The sequence below is a fragment of the Manacus candei genome, unplaced genomic scaffold, assembly GCF_025592945.1.
Source record: "Manacus candei isolate 608988 ecotype Guabito, Panama unplaced genomic scaffold, ASM2559294v1 h1tg000043l, whole genome shotgun sequence".
Lineage (NCBI taxonomy): Eukaryota > Metazoa > Chordata > Aves > Passeriformes > Pipridae > Manacus > Manacus candei.
Genome location: NW_026138091.1, coordinates 7,078,777 through 7,095,818, shown reverse-complemented (window position 1 = coordinate 7,095,818; position 17,042 = coordinate 7,078,777). Strand labels below are relative to the sequence as shown.

Here is a 17,042-nt window from a genome sequence, read left to right as displayed (position 1 = left end):
TTGTGTAGTAATGAAAAACGATGGACATTACTGCTGAACATTTTGTTGCTCAGTAGAGGGGGGAAAAAGGCACTGGCCTTCAAGGGAGGGATAAGAGATTTGCATTCATGAGACAAGCCAAATAAAGTGTTGCAATAGGTTACAAGGTGAAAAGTTCCAAGTAGATCCAAGTTGTCTTATCTCTGCCTGGTGTCCTCTAGGGGTCTGCAAGTTCTCCTCACACCTGTCCTTGCGAATATTCTTGAAGCAGACCAGGAAAAATGCTGGGGATTTGACCAGTTTTTTGCAGAGACAAGTGACATACTGCACCGAATAATAATCCACATATTTTCGTTACAGCAGATGACCTTGCACAAAGTTTATATTCACAACTATAATACGTAAGTGTTCTCTCTCTCTGTTTTCATTACTGTGCTCTTATTCAGGCTAACAGCACTGTGACCTCAGATCACTGGTGTTACAAGTTCAGTAGCCTTTCCTTGGCAGTTTATCTGAGGAAGTGAAAGGATGCAATTATTCTGTGTGGTCACAGTGCATAGAAGCATGTTGACCAAAAATAAAAATAAAGTAATTGAATCAATGGATCTTAAACTTGGTCTTATTTATTGACAGAACAGAGACTTAATCCTTGACCTGTTAGCAATGTGTCTGTTTTCACAATGAAGACCAACTCATCCCACATTTGTATATGTTACTTATCTACAAAGTAATTTTCTACAGACTGTGTTCAGATCTCGCTTTTCTTATCTTGTTCTCAAGAACACAAAAGGCACACATCATCTCTATCTGATGCAAAACTCTCACAGGGGTTCTGAAGTGATAATTGGTACAGTTTAGGATCTTAAGTTATATGGGGTTCACTTTATGGCCATTAAGTGCTGATGTTAAAAGGTTTAAAGTGTACAAATATAAATGCCTTTTCTCTGCCTTATTACAGATAATACAGACCATATCTTATTCTCTAATACACGAACACAAATACTGTTATTTCATCAAATGTATAAATACAGTTCTGGTTTTTTTCAAGTTTTCTGTTCTGTCTTTTGTATTTTGAGAAAGCCCATATATTGTTTTTGCGGAGAAATCTTGCTTGTAGCTCAAGCTGCTCCTTTTACTTTATTTTTTAAAATTTATTTTATTATTATTATTTACTTTTATGATTATGTATGACCTAGCTGTAGTATTAAGAAGTGGTAGCGTACTGCTGCTGCACAGGAGGCAAACTGGTCCTTCCTGTGGTGGGTTTTTGTGGGTTTTTTTTGGGGGGGGAGGGGGGTATAGTGTTACACATTCTTATGCCTTGTATCCACTGATTGCTGGAAATAGAATTCCAGAGTGTCTTCGGTCTTCCTTATCACTGTTGCTTTAGGAAACAATCTGGTTGTCTGCTAGCTTACAGGATGAATTTAATTTTTAAAATTTTTTTAACATGTAAAACACCAGACTTTTCTTTTGGAGGGACCATCCGTCTCCTCTGAAGAAAAGGGTATGCCTGATAAAACCTAAGTATGCTTCCTTCCCCTCATCTGCTGTTGCCTGTTTTTACTGACCTTCAAACCAGAGCAAGTTTGTTTACACAGACGTGCTTTGGAAAATCAGAGGTAGAAAGGAAGTTTGATATTTTGCAGGAAATAGCATTTATTTTTGTAACAGAGCAACCTGGAGCCTTAGGCAGCATGCTGCTTTTTTTCTAGTTACAAGTCAAATGCTTTATGTGTAAAACCAGTTCTTAATTAATCAGAAGTAAAAGCAGTTTTTATTTAAACTCAGAATCTGAATTGTTGAACTATAGTAAGTCTAACTACTACTGAATATATTGTTTGTATTCCAGAGCTGCTATATTTCATGAATTGGTCTACAAACAGACAAAAATTCCATCTCAGAATCAAGAACTGATATATGAAGGTCGGCGTTTAATACTAGAGCCTGGCAGATTGGCACAGCACTTCCCCAGAACAACTGAGGAGAATCCTATCTTTGTATTGAGCAGGGAACCTGTCAACATTGTTGGATTAATCTATGAAGAAGGTATATATATGAAAGCAGTTTCCCCTTTCTTATAGCTATCTTTTGTAATCGTTTGGGTTATTTAATTTAATCGTTTTATGTCCGTTATGTCTTAGAAATAGCATTGGAAATTTTTCTTTGTTGATACCTGAAGTTCTAAGAAAGTGATCCAATGTTTTTCAAAACTTCTAAGTATCCAGAACATTTGAACAGAAACAGCAGGTACTTGTAATGTTCCAAGGGCTTTGAACCTGAGCATTTGTGTGTTGAGATGTAGTCGTGCATATTAAGTTCTGAGGTTTTTTTTGAAGCATAGCACTTTTAACAAGTAGAAAGGAACATTATAGAAGGTAATTCAAAGATGGTTCTTTTGTTCCATTACTCACTAAGTGGAAAATCAGGTTTTGTTTATATTTGTCATGGCTATGGTTAGCCTTTCAGTTCCCAGAGAAGGTTTTAATAATTTACATTTGCTCAGAAGATAAGGTAATGCTATAACAGGAAAAAAAAGAAATCAAGGTTTTGAATTTCTGTTTAACATTGAGAGGCTTATAGAGGAACCTATGCCAGAGCCCTTTTTTGTATGTGATGAGGTGGAGGCCATGGCTTCAGTTGAGAGATCAGTGTTGCTTTTGTCAATATGTCCTAAATACTGACTGCTCAGGCCAGCTGGCACTCACACAGAAGTGCTGAAAAGTGTGGGTAGGTGAGCTGTTTGTGGAAGGATCAACAGGGCCTTTATATTTTGTCAGAGCCTTCTGAGGGCTCTGAGCATGAGAACAAAGGAGATTCAGCTGACAGAGGCTACCAGAAGTTTAAAAAAGCTCTTTGGTGAAGTCCTGCCCTGAAGAGTCTCAGTGAAACTGAGCAGCCATGAGATAAAAAGAGAATGGTCTCTCATGCAGGCAAACAAAAGGCTGAAGCACAGAACTAAACAGTTGGCTTTCTCAACGGAGAGAGATTGCTAGTGGAGACCTGCATGAGATTTGTGCTGTGCAGCAAGTTCAAAAGTGAGTCTGTAAAAGGAAGTGAAGGTCAGTTTGCTGAAGATACCAAGTTATTAAAAGCATTTAAGACAAAGGCATGAGAACCACATGACATTAAAAGGCATTGCAGTAACAGATTAGATTAAAATCCATGTAGATACGCATAAAAACAGTGTACAGGGTGGGGAGGAAAAACAATCTGAACTTTTGAAGTCTTATGGAAAACAAAAAATTACAGATACGTGTTTTATATTTCAGTTTTACTTCCAAAAGTACATCAACGTTATGATTTGGATGGGGATGCCAGTATGGCTAAAGTGAGTAATTTTGATTTGATTTTATATACCTGACTCAGATAATGATACTGAGATGAAAGCTACTCAATTTTCAGATGAATAATGTTAATAAAACTATTTTAATATGCTAATGAGGATTTCTGATTGACAGAAATATATGTGTTAACAAAGGATCTAAAAGCGTATTAAAGCCTTACTTTGCGTACAAAGTATGGTTGTATATTTAAAAAAAAAACAAACAACAAACCCAAAGTCCAGTCTTCTAAATTTCAAGTGCTCTGTTATTGCATAATTCAGTGTTAGGGGAAAAGGAGCCTGACACTGTGGAGTCCTGAAGTAGCTAGAAGATTCATAACATCAGCTGTGATGATGCAAAATTTAATGTTAGAAAAATAACTGTCATTTTCTCTCAATAGAGAGGAGTCTCTAGGACTCTGCAAAAGGGTGGAATTTCTGTTACCTCTTAGAAATTTTCAGAATCTGTGGGGGACAAGTAGAGCATGTTTCATTCTTTTGGTCATTTTCGTAAAACTCCTGAACTGGAAAAACTCACTACCATGTTTAGCTCTGCCTCCATAATGAGTTGTCTCTGACTAAGGTTTAGGCCAAATTATGCATTTTAAAGCACCATCCTTATGTTGCTCTTTCTTTTATTAATCTGTTTTGCTTTGTTGTGATGTATTGACTTGAAGCAATAGTAAAGAGAATGCCAGATTAGTTCTTATGTTGCTTATTTTTTCTTCAGTCCGTGACAGGTATTGTATGTTATGCCTGTAGAGTTGCCAGTTCTTTGCTACTTTACCAGGAGCTGATGCGAAAAGGAATACGATGGCTAATGTAAGCAATTGATTGCATTTCATTGTGCCTTTTTTTTTTTAATTGAGGTATGCCTTTATTATCAAAACATAATTCTGTGATCTCTCTGTCTTGGGAGGTTTTCCTTACTCCCTGAATATGAATAGGCTTTCTGAATTTTTTTCCTTCTTGCAGTTATTAGGGAAACAAAAATATTTTTTTTCTGACAATAAGGTTAAGCTCTTTGCAAATTCACTTTCTTCTGTGGATAAGTTAAGTTTAACCTCTGGTAACATGCAGGGACAATTGAACAACTTGCACAAGGTATCTTTATATGAGGATTATGTAATGCATTTCTAACTGAAAGCAATTCCTAGTGATAGTTATTACTGCAGGTATATTGTTCTATTACTGATTGCTAGTAGGATGGCAGTTGAATGCTTTTGTTATGGACTAATGCTTCACTTTTTTAGTGAAGTAATCAAGGATGATTACAACGAAATGGCTCATAAAAAGACAGAGGTTGTCATCAGGCTGGATTTCTGCAGCAGAAACATTGAAAAAGCTGAGAAAATGTGAGTAGAAGCACTACACCAAATTCATTGATTTTTGCATTATCATTTTTAGTGACAATAGTATTTCAAGTTATGGTTATTTGCAGGGGTTTTGCGTATAAAAATTAAATTTGAATCAGCATGGATTTTCTGATGGCAATGACTTAAGCAAATTTAGTTGTATGCTTTTACTCAGAGTATTAATTTTGCTGCTTAACCTAGTGAGAACAAATAATTACTATTGAGTAGTAATTGTGTGTGTTCTTTTTCTCTTTTCTTCTCTGACTCAGCTCATTTGCTGTTGTTGACTCTAGAAGCTATAGTAAAGCCTGGACAAAGAATTGAGTAGCTTTCCTTTCACTAGTGCTTTTGTCACGGAGTTTGGTTGTGTATGACATTAAATACTGCCCCTTTCACAGCTTTAAGACCATAGCATGTTCTGCATGGAAGAAGTTTTATTGTTGAAATATAACATAGAGCAGCTGCAAATGAAACCAAACCCACCCCTCACCCAATTTAGAAAGAAAAAGGTAAACACCCCCAGAAGACAAAGCTGCATTAGGATATCACTAGATCACGGTGCATGCTTGTAGCACACCAGAAATAAACTGCACAGGAAATTCTACATCTGTCGTTATTTTAAGTGCTTGACCATTATTTCTACCTATTTTGGCTAATTCAAATGGAGAGGTCTTTATCACAGAATCTTAATGTTGCCCATATGGACCCATTTATGTCTCTATAGCAGAAAGATTTTTAGAGCTCTTCCTGTAAAACTGACACAATTTATAATTAGGCAACTAAAGAATTGTCTTTTAGCATAAGAGACCTCCAGGTTTCAAAAGATCAGAGAAGACACTTATTTCTCTTGTCTTTCATGTTGAGGAAGCAAATGTTTTCCATTGGTCAGACCGTTCTGCCCTACCTCTCTCAGTCAGGTCCTAGTTGAAGGAGATAGGATTTCACTGTTCAGTTCTCTCTCCAAGTATCATTTTTTCTCTCCTCTTACTTTTGTTTAGTCTTCAAATTCCACTCAATGTCCACTTTACAGTCACATTCTTTTCCACTTTTAAAGAATCCTCACAGTGTTTTGTTCAGTCTTTCCACAAACTAGCAGTAGCTCTGTCTTTGAGGTGTTTTATGCAGTCTGATATGAACTTCAAACACCATCCCTTCTTAGGATTCTCCTATGGGTGTAGTTATCCTATGCAACCTAGTGGCAGTCTTGCCCAAACGCTGTCTTGGTCATAGGATGATTAGTGCACACATCTATAGCCAGTGGGTTTTCAGAGTAGACTTAAGAATAGACTTAAGCCTGTTGGAGCTGCTAATGCATGTGCAAATTGAACACCTTGTACGTAGTAATTATGGATACCCAAGGATTTGACAGATTTGCTCTGTGTGTGCCAAACATACCTTAAAACCCAACTGTGTCGGTTTATATTTGCTTCAGAAAAAAAACCAAAAACACAACAGTGAAACTAGTGAAGTTGGTAGCTAGCAAGGTAACAGTATACCTGTGTAGCCTAGTTACAAATCATTAAGGTGGTAATCCAAATGCCTCTTCAAGCCAGTTTCCACTAGTTGGCAGGGCTGGTTTTTGTTGAACTCTGTGTTTGGTTCATGTAGTTTTTTCCTTCATTGTGCCAGAAGGAAGCCCCTTAGAGCTCAGAAGAAACAGTGTAGGTTCTCATTTGTAACTCTAGTGCAGCAATGTGAAAAAAATTGTTCATTTATGAACGGGAGTAGTTCTCATGTTGAACAGGAATGTGTTTGCATTCATCTTTTGGCCTCAAGAAAGGGCAGGATTTTCAGGTTTTTGACTTCAGAAGACTTATGGGGCTAGCAAAGGACATGTCCTCTTGTTTGTCCTTCCTTTTCAAGGCTATGCTTTGAAGCATGACAATGCAAAGTTTTTATTTTAAAAGATAAATGAAGTATTGAACTTGAGCAAAGTATGTATTTTTGAAAGCAGTTGAACTGGTTGTTACTGTATTTTTAAAAATAAAAGGTACCTGAGACTCAACAGGAAAAATATTGTCCTGAATAAGTTGGCACTTAAGCTATGGTCATATGGAAAGCATCAGTATGAACAGATGGTCTTACTATCCCATCCTTTAAACTTTCAGTAGCACAGCCTTTCCAGTAAGTTTCCTTAGAAAAGCATTTTGGTGCACTGAAGTATTAGTTTATGTGTCATTGACTACTTTAAGTAACTTTAGTTTGGTAACATTTCAAAAGTTATTTGATTAAAGGAAGTAGTCCTCCACTTCCTGTGAAGTACAAGTAATGAGACTAGACTAAAGAATTCAGGAATGGAAGCTGCAAATTTCTTTTTTACAGTTCCAACATAGGAAAAAACTCAAGGAATATTTTTTTCAAAACTAAAATATTTCTATTATTAAGGGCTGCATAACATTGTCAGTGTTTCATGGTTGTTGTTTCACAGAGTCTGTATTTTATAGACAAGAAAAGGCGGTTATTGTTACAGCCTGGATTCAAAAAGTATTTGAGTGTGTTCACTGCTTGTCTTTTTTCTCTAACTGTGGTTTTTTTGGTGGTCAGATATGAGAATTTGATGCAGATCAACTTGGAAGCATCAGAAGTGGATGAAATTTCAGAGATACACACAAAGCTGTTGCGTGTAAGTATCTTACAAAGATTCTGTGTCATTCTGAAAATGGTGTTTCTAAAGAAAAAGCCAAATACATGATAACACAGGTTTCTGTGAAAAACAACTCTGAATTTTCAATGTAATTTCTAGACTGCCCAGTTGTTGTTAAAATGTCCACAGTAATGTGAATATCTTTCTGAAAACAGGGTAAAACCTTTTATATTAGCTCAGTATAGTGAAAATAAGTTCCTGAAAATACAGTCTCGTTTTCTAAAATACCCAAGTAAAGAATTATAACCTGGAAATATATTTTACTTTGCTGTTATTTTCCCTTTCCTTAAGAAATTCTTAACTACTTTGTTGGCTTTCTAAAATGTTACATAGACAAACACACATCAGAGTGATCTGATTTGAAATGCGCATGATGTTTCCAGACAAGTAAGGAAAAATTGAAAATAATTTTACACACTGGTGTCCTGGGAGCAGGTATAAAGTTCTTCATTGTAAAAGCAAAAGGTGATGAGTGCATTTTTATTTTGAATGTTGTATGAACTGCAGAGAAAGGAAGGTATGAATTATGTGGATAGTCCATATATGAATTCTTAAGGAACCAAAAGAACAAGTGTAGAAGTAAATCAGGGATATATGAAAGGTTGAAACTTACTGTTGAAAGATAATAAAATTTAACTAAATTAACAGAAATGCCACCATCAGATAAGATTCTTTCTTTAATAATACCATGCTTTATTTGCTTTTAGAAAAGCCTAGGCAGATAATTGGACATATTTCTTTAATGGAGATCATTGAAATGAATGGGTCTATAGTATTAATGTGTTTGGACTCAAGTAATCCTTGAGTAATTTTTCACTTTATCTAGTGGTAAGATTGAATTTTCTTGCTCTTATGTAGCTCTCCAGCTCTCAGGGCACAATAGAAACTAGTCTTCAAGATATCAAAGCCAAACTCTCTCCTGGTGGTTTACTAGCTGATGGCTGGGCAAATCAGGAAGGCATGCATCCAAAAGACAGAAAGTGAGTAACTGTATTTATTGGTTACATTGAGTTGAGGTTCATAAAACTCATTAATAGGTACTTGAGTTTATGTGTTAAGTCTCATTTTCTTCTTTTGTCACTCTAGTCCAGAAAGGCTGCAGGCGCTGCTATCTTCCATCACAGACATTTATTATCAGTTCAAAAAAGACAAAGCAGAACGAAGTAAGTAACTTATTTGACTCACTTTAACAAAAAATGTAATGTAAAGGACAGATCAGTCTTTGTTTGACTAGGATATTTGTGGTAGGTATGGAGAGTTAGCCACAGTGAATATGTCTGTTGGTCTTTCTTTGTGTGATATCATCTTAAAGCCCGTATGAATGAAACACCTCTATTAATATCATAAATTTCAATTGCAAGACTGGAGAGGAGGAAAAAAAGTAAGTGACCACTTTTACCTATCAGGAGAAGGAAACTGTATAGGAAATGGGTAAACTCAGTTGACTTTTGCATAAATACAGCTAACAGAATTGAACTGGTAATGTCTGTCGTCTGCTCTGATCCTAGGGCTTCCCTATAATGAAGAACAAATTCACAAGTTTGACAAGTAAGTTTTGAAGTTAACTTTGGGAAATACCATGATTACTTTCAGGTCCTTCAGGTACTCTTGCCAGTAACCTCTTCCGCTGATTTTTATTGTAAATTATAACCTCTTTAGGATTGCTTTGTAAAAGACTTATTTTAACTATCCTAAAACATAGAGGTGCCAGGATATGATATGAGGTGCTTTTTAGCTGTGGCATTTCTTCACTGATAGGCCTTCTAAATGTGAAATACCTGTTCATTATCTGGGCATAACTGTTATATAGGAAGTACACTTTTTTTCCTGGTTTTTTTCAGGGAGGAAACAGCCCTCAGTAATTAAAGTTACAAAGAGATAATTTTCTGCAGATAAAAAATGTAGTACTAGCTGAATGAAATTCTAGCATGATTTAATCTTCCAGGAAATATAGCTTGAAAAATAAATTTTAATGCAGTTTTCCATGCCTGTTTAAAATTGTCACTTATGAGAAGTGGCCACATTAAGTGTCTTTGTGTAACCTGAGTGTCTAGACTCCCATTAGGCTCCACTGACTCTATACTGCTACACTTGGTCTCAGGAACGATTTGGTTCCTCATACACAGTTTCCCTATGCCATTTAAGTTGCCCTAAGGTATTTGAGACAGGCAGGTAGGACACAAGTCAAATGGGTAATCTAAACCTTTCTGGACAGATGGTCATAAGCAGGGCGGGGTATCCTTTTTGGAGAAGAGAGGGTTGCATGGAGACCCTCATGGCAGCCTTCCAGTAGCTGAAGGGAGGCCTACAAGGAAGACAGAAAGGGAGTCTTCATCAGAAACTGTAGTGATAGGACAAGGAATAATGGCTTCATACGGAAAGAGGGGAAATTCAGGTTAGATATATTGAAGAAATTCTTTACTGTGAGGGTGGCGAGGCACTGGAACAGGTTGCCCAGAGAAGTTGTGGCTGCCACATCCCTGGCAGTGTTCCATGAGAGGGACATTGGTGATCTTTATGGTCTCTTCCAACTTAAGCCGTTCTATGATTCCATCTCAAATTGTGCTAGATGCTTATATATAATTATTCTTCTAGTGGCTGGTCAGTTGAGTGGTTCCCTAGACTTTTCTAGTGCTATATGAATTTAGATACCACTTCTGTAATTCTCTAAAATGTCTTGCTCTTGCTACCATGAGTGTGGCTTCACTAATGACTACAGATAGAAAGCTGCTATGCGGAGGGCACTGTTTTCTCACAAGCATGCCCCTTGATTTTCCCACAGTGAAAGCTAAATTGTTTAACTGGAAGCAGAAGAGAGATTTTTCTACTACTCAAACCATGTCCTTGCATACTTCAAATAAATAGACTTCATTTTCATGGGTTTGAATACTGGTATATTTTCTACTACAAGTGTCTCCTTGAGATTGATTGTTCAAGTTTATTTGAGATCCTAGGTACCTCTTACTTTACTTGATTCACCTCAGAGAGAAATGGCAGTAGTTTTTGTTAAGGACTGTGCCCTATTAGCAGCAGGAGCTGGCCTTTGTAATATTTACCTCTAAGCAGACAAGAGAGCAGCACTCAATTAGAATTTTTTTTTCTAGTTAAATGATAGGTATGCATTCCTGATAACAGTCCAGCTACACTCTAGCAAGAATTTAATTAACCAGTAGCTATCATGCAAGACTTAATGAAATACTAGAAACAGACTGTAGTGTCCCAGTATCCCTTAGTTTCACTTACTGGTTCAATGCACAGCATGGCAAGGCAGTTACACTGGGATTACTGTCTGCTGCACTAACCAGAACTGGGTTTTGTTTTGCTTTCCTGTCCTTTTCCGCCTGTGTTTTTCTCTTGTCATAAATTTAGACTGAAACAAAACTCCTGTTCTTTTTCTTGCATATATGTTACTCAGTGCAAAGGATTATTCATATATACTGGAAGTTCCAAGTATCTGCAGTAGGCAAATAAGAAATAATGAGGATTTCTGTCCTTTCTATTTAGAATCCCTTTTCCTTAAATATACCAGCTTGGGTAAATACTAACTCCAAGAAGACATCTGACTATTTGTTCTTAACAAATAATTGCAACTAAATGCTTCAAATAATTCTCCCTGCTAGGGAATGTTTTTGAGACATAAACTGTCAGTTCCTATAGGATGTTGAGTTCTTACACATTGCCACAGGATGAATAAAGGTGGCTGAACAGATTTTTAGTTCACAAATCTCTTTTCCAAATTTCAGAAAGTAGGTTAGAAGAATGGGTTCTCAATGCAGTACAACACTGTTTTGGTTGTTTCTGTGTTGCAGGCAGAAGCTGTATTTGCATGCTACAAAAGCCATATCTCTTTTCAAAGATGAATGTGTCAGCAAGTATGATACGTTTTTGGACAAAGCTGAGGACTGGACAAGGCAAGCTATTGATTTCTTTAATACTTGGTATTATTCACTGTAGCACTGTTATACAGGCAGCTCTTTAAAGCAAACTTTTTTTCCCTTAGGAAAATGCTTCACACAAGGAAACAGTTACTGGCTCTCACCAACCAGTGTTTTGGTATTGAAGAAGAGGTGTCCAAATACCAGGACTATATAAATGAGGTAGAATGCTTCAAAGTTATGTGAAGTATTTGCATAGATAAAAGACTTGCACATATTTTAATGTCAATAGTGTTTATAGTGAGTCTTATATTAATGCAGTTGTATTAAAATACAGGGCTTCATGGATGCAGTGTGTGGTCTCTAGTAACTTCATTGCTGATGTCAGAGTGGACTAGAGAGTGGTGTTATTTTTTGAATCATGACAGTTTTGGAGTTTAGGGGGGGGTGGATTTGGGGCGGGAGTTTGGCAGGGTTTGTGGTTTTTTGCTGATTTGTGTTGGGGTTTTTTTTGGTAATGCTGGCATTTCTCCCCAAAAAAATCTGTGCAAATGGATGTGGTTTCATTGAGAAATGTTCTGTGCAACTGTTACCATAACATTATCTGAGGACCTAGAGGATTATCTTAATACTCTTATGGAGCATAAAAACACTACTTCCATAATTAAGATTTAGGGGATATATGCTAAAGGATATAGGTTATACTAATGCTGCTGGTGACATGAAAGAAACTGTTTTGTTAAAATTTGGGCATTGACTCTGCAGGATGCAAGCTTAACAGAATTACCTCAAAACTGAGAGAATTAGAGTATTTTCATGTGGTAAAATTATTTTTTAGAGAGGTAAGATAAATGAAAGAAAAGCACTGGATAAGTTTAAAATCAGGTAAGTAATGGTGAAGAGCAGCATTTTACTTCTTATTTGTATTTTAGTAGCACCACCAAAGTCACTGTTATGATCCTGCTGCCTTAGGATATTTACAAACATAACAAATATATAATACTTCCTTTTGAGAGTTTATTGTGAGAGTTTTAGACAAGAAGATGGAACAAATCAGGGAACTATAAGTTGTGTCAATACAAAACTTGCCATGATCATCTCAGCTTGAGAATATCAGCCACCTTAGTACTGTAATGATTTTATCAGGTATCATAGCAATGGAGAATTTAAAGAAGGATTTTAAGGTGGGCATCAAGATATACATGACAACTTATATTGTAACTTAAATTTCCTGTTTATCTGTTACAGTTACAAGATGCTCTGCCACAGAAAATGTTTGCAGCTTCCAGTGGGATGAAACATACAATAAATACAGTCTATCCAAGCTCAAACACATTAGTGGAAATGACCCTTGGGTAAGAATTTCTTAATGGCATTGATGTAATATTGTATACCTTCTATGCAGGGAAATAGAAAAAAAAATAGGTGACTTAGTGATTGCTGTATTAAGATCAAGAATTTTATATTGCTGAAGTGGTGGTACAGATTTGCAAGTGAGTAAGGGACAGCACTAGTTTATCTTTTGGTAAATAACCAACTGTTATCTGTCCTTATTTTGTATGTAATGGCAAGTTGCTGAAAGCTGCGTGGTGGTGAGTGATCAGAGCAGGTAACTCCATATAAAAACTGTAACCTCTCTTTTGCTTCTGGTTACTACAGTATGAAGAAACTAAAGGAGGAGGTGGAAGGTGTTGTTAAAGAGCTGGCTGAGAACAATCACATTTTGGAAAGGCAAGCAATTGTTATCCCTTTTGGGGCTGATACTAAAACAGGCTTAATTTGGTACATTTTGTAGATCCAGAATTTAAACTGAGGGACAATTCTATAATGTCTTTAACTGTGAATATATTTTGAACTATTGAAATGAGGTGTAACAAAAAAAAATTATTCAAACCCTTGGAACATTGCTGTGAAATCATTCTGACATAGCCATTTTTGTGGCATTTTTGTTTCATGTTACTTAGGTTTAACTAATAAAAATATCTGTTGCATAGACAGATCAGTCCTGAATTTGAACACTGTTGCAGCAATCCAGTGATGTCTTTTAACTCCTGGCTTTTAGACATTATTTTTAACAACTGTGGAATTCTACCAATCTGAATGAATGATTTTGCAGTTTTCAGATTGCTTAAATAAAGCGAAGAGGCAAACATTTCTTATAATCCTGTGAGAGGGTGTTGTTGTTATCACATACAGATTGACTTTGCTTTTTTTCTGTGATGATGATAAAATATATAAAAATAACCATCTCCTGAAAGCTCCATGGTAAGTTGCTGGTAGAGCAGAGTTTAGCTTCAAGATGAATTAGTTATATTTTGTTCCCCGCCCCCAGTCCCATACTTGGACCAAAGCATCCTCTCTTCTCTCTTTGCATGTACAAAAGTTAGGTACAAATGCCTCTGTTGGCATGTGGCAAGGGAAAGGATACCCCACTAATGAATTAAAGGTTGATTCTATAATCTAGTCAACCACCTAAAAAAATACTATTTTTTTGGTTTAGATTTGGTGCTTTGACTACGGATGGTGGCCTGCGGAACGTGGACTGTATCTAGCTTTCAAAGGACCGGAAGAGGACTTGTAAATTTTTTCAAAGGGAAAAAAGTACTGTTGGGACATTTAAAGGCAGATAATAAATCTGTATCTAGGGTTTTTTCCTTCGACAACTGTAATATTAAAAAAAATGTAAATATGTATAAGATGTAAATATAAAAGAAATATATATCTTTTCTTGGTCACTTTTAGGATAGAATTACTTCTGGCACGGAATTGAGCCCCTTGGAGGATTTCTGAGAAAATCCTAAAGGAAAAGGTGTTGTTGATGAAATTGACCTTTGTCTGCTTTGAATATTGCCTTTTTTTTCAGAATGCAGTTTGGTCTTCGCTGCAAGAGGACTTGGAGAACTCCAGAACACCCTTGTATAAAAGGTGTTTTAGATTTCCTTTAACAACTACTAGTCTAGCTGAATGACTTTGATCATCACAGAACATGACAAATGTTTTAAATGAGATGTTTTTAAATGAGTGTGAGAATAGGGACTAAAAGCGCATAGGACAGAGCGGAAATGCATTTCTCTTTCCGTCACATCTAAACTGTTAGTTCACTTCTACTTGAGAAAGAAAACTCAAAATATTTTTTTAAGCTCTCTCCATATTTAGTGCCATGTTGTCTGTAATCATTTGACTGCTCTCTATATGGAAGTTTTGCAGTCCAGCATGTCAGACTGAATGTCAAAATTCCTTTTTTGGAGTACAGCACTTTAAGAATTTCCCTGTAATCTTATTGCTCACCACAAGAGAAGCGGGTTCTTAAAATAGCTTTTTCAGGATCTTGTTTGCAGGTATAATTTTTAAAAAAAGGTTAAAAATTTATAGGAGGAGAATTTGTGGGTAGTCAGTAGACTGGATAGCATCATGCTTCAGTAGTAACTGAAAATTGGAAAAATAAATTACTGGTCTAGATCTTGAAAAGGGATCACCCCCACTGCTGAGTTATGACTGAGATATCAAACTCAGATGGAAAATTTAGTAAGACTCTGTATTTATTTTCCAGCATGAGTAGTTAGTACTTTCAGTATCAGGAACAGTGTGGCCAACACAATCCAGGGAAGTGATCCTTCCCCTGTACTCAGTGCTGGTGAGGCCACACCTGGAGTACTGTGTCCAGTTCTGGGCCCCTCAGTTCCGGAAGGATATTGAGGTGCTGGAGCAGGTCCAGAGAAGGGCAACAAGGCTGGTGAAGGGACTCGAGCACAAGTCCTAAGAGGAGAGGCTGAGGGAGCTGGGGTTGTTCAGCCTGGAGAAGAGGAGGCTCAGGGGAGACCTCATCACTCTACGACTCCCTGAAAGGAGGTTGTAGCCAGGTGGGGGTTGGTCTCTTCTCCCAGGAAGCTATCAGTAAGACAAGAGGGCATGGTCTTAAGCTGTGCCAGGGGAGGTTTAGGCTGGATATTAGGAAGAAATTCTTTACAGAGAGGGTAATCAGGCATTGGAATGGGCTGCCCACGGAGGTGGTGGAGGTCCCATGAGGTTTTTAAGATGAGACTGGACGTGGCACTTAGTGCCATGGTCTAGTAACCGCGGTGGCAGCGGATAAGGAGTTGGACTTGATGATCTCAGAGATCTTTTCCAACCTGGCTGATTCTATGATTCTGCTTCCAAATATGTAGGAAAGGAAAAAGAGAAGAGAAAAACAAGCAAAATCTCAGAAAACATCCCTTTGTTTGGATCTTACAGGTGTACTTACTTGTTTCAGATGAAGAACATGCAAATATTACAGGACTCATTCATTCCTTTTGGAAACCTGGCCATAAGTGTTCAGTGGTGTCCAATAGTACTTCTCTTTGGTATAATACATCTGTAAGTAGAGCTGGACCAAATATATTTAGAATTTTCTATAATTAATGGTGAAACATTTAGGTATAAACTAAACACACTGACCTGTGATAGCATTCAATAGTTTTGTGATGCTTGTTCCCTGCATATCTGTCCAGGTCAGAATACAAAACATTTCCATTTAATTTTTTTTAAATATTTTGATAGAAACTTAACAAAATTTATAATCGAGCGTTTCATTGCTAAAAGAAGAAGAAATTCACTGCCTTGATGTCCCAGACTTGCTTTCCAGTGTTCTTGGTGAGAATCAAATATTAAAAGGGAATTCGGAGATTTTTATACCCATATGAGCAGCTTCTTTCTCTGCAAGCTTTATCTCCCAAAAAACCTAGCTATGCAAAAGGAGTGCAGCAGTTTGTCACTCATCTGTCCTTGATTAGCCATGGCATTCTTAATTTTTTGTTCTAAAATACTGGAATCATGTCTAACTGGAATATTTTAGTGCCTGCTTGTACATTTGTTCATTCACATACACGGTTTCACTGAATGTCAGTAAAACACATGAATAAATATTACAAGAATTAGACTCTCTGTGCATAAATTTTATTTTTTCCAATATTATGTCTGTAATACTTTGTTGTTTCAAAGTTCTTAATCCTGAAAGAAATCAAATGTTTGTTGGAATATATAATTTTAACTTATCTATACTGAAGCAGTCTGAAAAAGAAAGTTAATTGTAGTAACAGTATAGTCTGTATATTGAAATATGTGCAGCATTCTTTTATATGGTTGAAAACATTTCGTTATATTTTACGTTCATTTTAAACATTGCTGGGTTTAGTGTTGCTGAATATATCAGCAATCTTAATCTGGTTAAAATTTCTTTTTCTAAAGCAATTTTAATGAAGCAGTAGCTAAGGAACTTGAAGTAATCAGTTCATAATCTACTGATTACATTATTATGAAGCAAATAATTTTTCAAGTCAAAGTGTAGTGTACAGTACCATCAACTTTTTGCTCAAAGTGTCCTGATGCTATGAGTCATGCTACTGATTTGTCAAAAAAAGTAATAGAAAATAATATATGGTTCTTCCTCCTGAAGCTGGTTTACTGGTTTGTGGGGGTTTAGCTGAATATATTAATTATCGTTACTTGAACAAACGTGTCTTCATATGAACTGTGAAAATGCATGAGCAAATGATTTAATGGCATAAATACATTGTCAACCACTTATTGTACAGTGTGTTCTTCTGCCCTTCCATAATTTCACCTTCTGGTAATTTCAGTATTGCCTGGAGAGTTTTATTTCCTTGTAAGCACAATACAAAGCCTGAAATCTGAAGTAGCAAATTGCAGCAGCTGTCCAGAAAATGTGCCCTGCACAACAGAATCACTAGTATAGGTGATATGGTAGAGTGACTAATCATTTTTACTTTAATTTTTTTTTAAACTACTTTGTTGATATATGTTCTGAACAATATTAGTTCTCTGTAATGGTGGCAAAAATTCTAATCTCTTCTCAGTGTGAAACA

At 36.5% G+C, this 17,042-nt stretch overlaps 1 protein-coding gene across 3 annotated transcripts in view; it reads left to right on the top strand.

The window, feature by feature from the left end:
• The window catches only part of TBK1 (TANK binding kinase 1), a 30,155-nt gene extending 13,407 nt beyond the window's left edge, over positions 1 to 16,748 (top strand). For all 3 annotated transcript variants that reach the window (XM_051795793.1, XM_051795794.1, XM_051795795.1), the window contains exons 8-21: positions 201 to 380; positions 1,832 to 2,028; positions 3,252 to 3,310; positions 4,035 to 4,126; positions 4,558 to 4,659; positions 7,204 to 7,282; positions 8,162 to 8,283; positions 8,390 to 8,466; positions 8,812 to 8,851; positions 11,113 to 11,214; positions 11,304 to 11,400; positions 12,427 to 12,533; positions 12,838 to 12,909; positions 13,679 to 16,748. In XM_051795793.1, coding sequence (XP_051651753.1) covers positions 201 to 380; positions 1,832 to 2,028; positions 3,252 to 3,310; positions 4,035 to 4,126; positions 4,558 to 4,659; positions 7,204 to 7,282; positions 8,162 to 8,283; positions 8,390 to 8,466; positions 8,812 to 8,851; positions 11,113 to 11,214; positions 11,304 to 11,400; positions 12,427 to 12,533; positions 12,838 to 12,909; positions 13,679 to 13,730 — 1,378 coding nt within the window. In that variant the 3' untranslated portion in view covers positions 13,731 to 16,748. The remainder of the gene's footprint in view (positions 1 to 200; positions 381 to 1,831; positions 2,029 to 3,251; positions 3,311 to 4,034; positions 4,127 to 4,557; positions 4,660 to 7,203; positions 7,283 to 8,161; positions 8,284 to 8,389; positions 8,467 to 8,811; positions 8,852 to 11,112; positions 11,215 to 11,303; positions 11,401 to 12,426; positions 12,534 to 12,837; positions 12,910 to 13,678) is intronic.
• The last annotated feature ends 294 nt before the right edge of the window (positions 16,749 to 17,042 follow it).